This window comes from Montipora capricornis, chromosome 10 (assembly GCF_036669925.1).
Source record: "Montipora capricornis isolate CH-2021 chromosome 10, ASM3666992v2, whole genome shotgun sequence".
NCBI classification, from domain to species: domain Eukaryota; kingdom Metazoa; phylum Cnidaria; class Anthozoa; order Scleractinia; family Acroporidae; genus Montipora; species Montipora capricornis.
Window position 1 is genome coordinate 70,995,762 of NC_090892.1, and position 4,412 is coordinate 71,000,173.

General features: G+C 38.8%; 1 protein-coding gene across 1 annotated transcript in view; it reads left to right on the top strand.

Moving 5' to 3' along the window:
• Positions 1 to 3,258: 3,258 nt before the first annotated feature.
• LOC138019621 (putative nuclease HARBI1) overlaps positions 3,259 to 4,412 on the top strand; it is a 2,251-nt gene continuing 1,097 nt past the window's right edge. The window contains exon 1 of the mRNA XM_068866475.1: positions 3,259 to 4,020. Within this exon, the coding sequence (XP_068722576.1) occupies positions 3,459 to 4,020 (562 nt within the window). The 5' untranslated portion in view covers positions 3,259 to 3,458. The remainder of the gene's footprint in view (positions 4,021 to 4,412) is intronic.

Consider the following 4,412-nt stretch of genomic DNA (forward strand, 5'->3'; position numbering starts at 1 on the left):
AACAACATTGTTCTCGCTTTTGAAAGTTCTAAGGTTTCATAACCAGTCCCTCGATTAACTATGATTATTAAATTCTCAACCTGGGATAATGCAATTCTCGTGCTCTGATTGGTTTACTCAATCTCGGTTATCAGCTCATATACCTTGGTTTGACCTTATATGGTAAATGATAGATCTAAGTGTTGCCAAGCGAAAAGTTTTTTCGCCGGAAAGAGAAATTTCTCTCTGAAGAAAGCAAAAAAAAGTTTTTCTGGACAGCTGGGGTTAAATTCCGACGTTTAGAAGTACGCGAAAAGGTAAGAAATGTTTTTGTGACGAGCCTGCGTCTGTCTGACCACAAGGTGTTACACGACATCGCATCGGTTCTCATCAATTTTTTTTTATTTCGCTCGGATTTTCTCGCTTTTTTCGCTCGTATTTCGTACTTTCTAAACGTTTGGAGTTTAAAGGAATTTAATAAAACAATTATTCCATTCGCGCTTGTTGGATATGACACTGGTTATAGCCAACTCGGCGCTAGGCGCCTCGTTGGCTATTTACCATCTCATATCCATTCCTTTTTAAGAACATGCATGGAGTTATTAACTATTGCAATTTTGTTTTCGATTTGTAAAATATTGTAAACAAGCTGTTTGTATATTTCGAGACTAGGTCGTATTTCCTTCAGTTTACAAATGTAAATATGATATCTGGCGACAAGTATCAGATGATGTAATAATAGAGCGAGTTTCAATTGAGTGTCGTTAAATCAAAGCCAAAGTAATTACTTTGGCTAATCAAAAGGGACGGAGACAATCCGGTAATCGAAGTAATTACACGTAGCTGACACAAAGCGCGGGAAAATGTGCACACGCGAGCCAAAATTGATTCTGGTTTCACTTCTGATTGGTTGAAAAAATGGCGCGAGAACCTTGAACCAATCACTGAGTGAAGTAATCATGAACCAAAGCAATTCGCTAATTACTTTCGACACTCAAATGAAAACCGCTCTATTTTTTTTTTGATTCAGTAACTATACCGAAACTATACCGAGGAGTATAGTCTCTGAAGGGACGAATTTTCCATACTGGAGATGTTTTGTGTTAACCATTGAGAACATTTTTCCAAAAAGGATTTTGAGTTTTACACGTCAGGAATAAGTGAATTAGATTTTCAGTTTCTTTTCCGCAGAAAGTTCAAAGATCAATCAGTTTCAATACTATTTTTTTAAAAGATCTGGAAAGAAGCAGACTAACAACAATTTTTATAAAAGTGACGACACATTTAAATTTGCAAGACATGTTTCGGTCGTGCAACGACCATCTTCAGTTGAAAGTAGAATTAATTTGAAGTTACATTTGAATTTATAATATGCTAAACAAAGATAAATAACAACGTGAAAGCAATTATATCACGTTAATTTAACTCTCTCGTTCTAATCAACATGTTCCATTGTACACTCTTTTTTGTTACCTTTGGCTATTTTGTTAGATTCCCAATTTATTTCACGTTGTTATTTATCTTTGTTTAGCATATTATAAATTCAAATGTAACTTCAAATTAATTCTACTTTCAACTGAAGATGGTCGTTGCACGACCGAAACATGTCTTGCAAATTTAAATGTGTCGTCACTTTTATAAAAATTATTTTTTTAAAGAAAGTTGCTCGACGCAATTCTTCCATGAAGAACTCTGAACTGAAATTCTTTAAGTTTTGCTTCTTTAGTGCATTTAAAGGCCAACAAAAAAGGTTTTTTTCCCAATTGACTGTCTTGTTTTGAGCGATTGCTATTTCTCTCATCCATTTGGCTTCAGAGGCCTTTTAGAGGTGATGTGGCTTTTTTCTCAGTGAGACTTTGGTACACCTTCCTGCAAGTGTTTGTTAGGAAGACGAGAATTCAAAGTCTCTTTAGAGCCAACAACATCATCAATCAGTAAACACATTTTCTTATACTATCTTAGTGCTGAAATAACTTTAAAATACTCCAAATAGTTAGTTTTGATATTGAATTCTTTTCTCTGCAGAGAGAGAAAAAACGTCTGGCAGCCAGGGTACTATCTCCCCGACTCAAAGGGAAAAATCAGTCGCTCATCCGTTGTTTTGAACACAGCTACTGATGTCCTTGCAGAAGAGGCTTATTGTAAAACATGGACTGGATTTGTAAAACATGAATGTGTAATTTAAAAGCATAGTTCGACTGTTGATTTGTTAATTTTTTTGTCGATCCCATTTTCATTTTAATAGTTTTATTTTATTCTATTTTCATTTTATTTTATCACTTGACGTACAAATAAGTACTGAAAAAAAAAAAAACTTGGTTTTATGAACGGAGTTGATAATGTAAATTGACCACCGTACAGAGACTCCGTTGATAAAACCAAATTGCTGAAGAAAACAATTTATTGGTGCATTGTTGAGTAATATTAGCATTTGGGCTAGTAAGTTTTCTCGGCATTTTCTCGTGTTCAAAAAAAAAATCTCTTGTGCTTATATTCCCATCATAGTTAATCGAGGGACTGGTTATGAAACCTTAGAACTTTCAAAAGCGAGAGCAATGTTGTTGCAATCGATGTTGAATTGACCGTGACCCTGCACAATCTTTTGTTTTCGCTTCGCACGGGTTCGCAAAGTAGTTGCGCATAATTTAATCGAAGGATTTCATTGGTTATCTTCTCGAAAAAAGGTGTATTTTGTGCAGGGTCAAGGCCAACAATACCGACAAAAACATGAAACAAAGGAACTTGTCTAGTTTCATAACCATCTCCATGCATTAACTATGCTCCCATGCAGTTTGACGGGAGAATACATCCGGAATACGTTTCCACTTTTCCTTGTCTTTTCCTTTTCCCCGTTGCTCTCTTGTCCCATTATCAAGCAGGTCAGACTGCAATGAGGTATAAGTAATCCATGGCTAATGATGCAGCGCTGAAACTGTTTTGTCACAAACCCTCTTCAGGGGGCCTTACGTCGATTTTCATTGGTCGGTGGCATCATAGCGGCATGGTGGGAGGCGCGGTGGCCTCATGGTTAGTGCGCTCGACTCCGGATCGAGTGGTCCGGGTTTGGGGCCTGGCAGGGGACATTGTGTTGTGTTCTTGGGCAAGACACTTTACTCTCACGGTGCCTCTCTCCACCCAGGAGTATAAATGGGTACCGGCGTAATGCTGGGGGTAACCCTGCGATGGACTAGCATCCCATCCAGGGGGGAGTACAAATACTCCTAGTCGCTTCATGCTACAGAAACCGGAGATAAGCGCCGGCCTGATGAGCCTTCTGGCCCCGGTTGTTCGAAAGCCGATTAGCGTTAACCTACGATTAAATAGTCCTAATCCACGGAATAAATTTACCCTTCGATTAAATTCTGTTGCTCAAAGCTTGATTATCCCTATCCAAGGAATAAACTAAGGGTTAAATTTAACACACCTAGCGAGGTGGATTAATTCACTAATCGAGGGAAATTTTCCCCAAACAAAAAAAGATGGCTGACTTACTGCTTGGTGGTTTGGGCTTAATGCCTGGTCCAGTTAGAAGAAAAGCGAGAAAATTCAGGCTCCACGATGATTTTTCTTTAGACGAATACACTGACGACGAGTTGAGAAGTCGATATCGTTTTGGCCGAGAGTCAATTCAATTTTTGATCGACCTTCTTCGTGACGACCTTGAAAGGGCCACCGCTCGAAACCATGCCTTGTCAACAACTGTACAAGTCCTTGCTGCGTTGCGGTTTTTTGCCTCCGGAAGCTTTCTGCAAGTTATTGGCGATACCATTGGTTTGTCAAAGTCGACCGTGTCTCGCATCATCAGCAAAGTTTCCTATGCCCTCGCACAAAAACAAGTACACTTCATCAAGTGGCCATCGACCGAAGCCGAGATTGTTCAAACAAAACGAGGCTTTTACGACAAGGGAGGGTTCCCTGGGGTGATTGGCTGTGTGGACGGCACGCACATAAAGATTCAGGGACCAACCGAAAACGAAAATGACTATGTCAACCGAAAGGGGTTTCATTCAATTAATGTGCAAGCGATTTGCAATCACAAAGGTATGTAAAAATGGCATTCAACAAATTTAAAGCAAAGTTTAAGACCGCAGGGGTGGTAGTACTTTCTTTTAATTCACTCTCAAGGATTTCCCTTTGGTGTTACACTTTTTCTTTGATGTAATAATAAATTGATGTTTTACTTCAGCAAATTAATGCAGCAGTCAATTCCAGTCGTGCCCCACCCCCACTGCCACCCCCTCCACACCCAAGTAAAATGGAGGCAAATGGCCCACCCTCTGGCTCATTCAAAAAATGCTGCACTCAAGATATAACAAATCAAACTGAAAGTGTAATCACCATTATTTTGTGTCTCTAAGTGTATCTGTCCTTCCACAGTTCATTTGATTTAATTTTACTTGTTAATAACAAGTCATATTTTGGTAAAAAATACT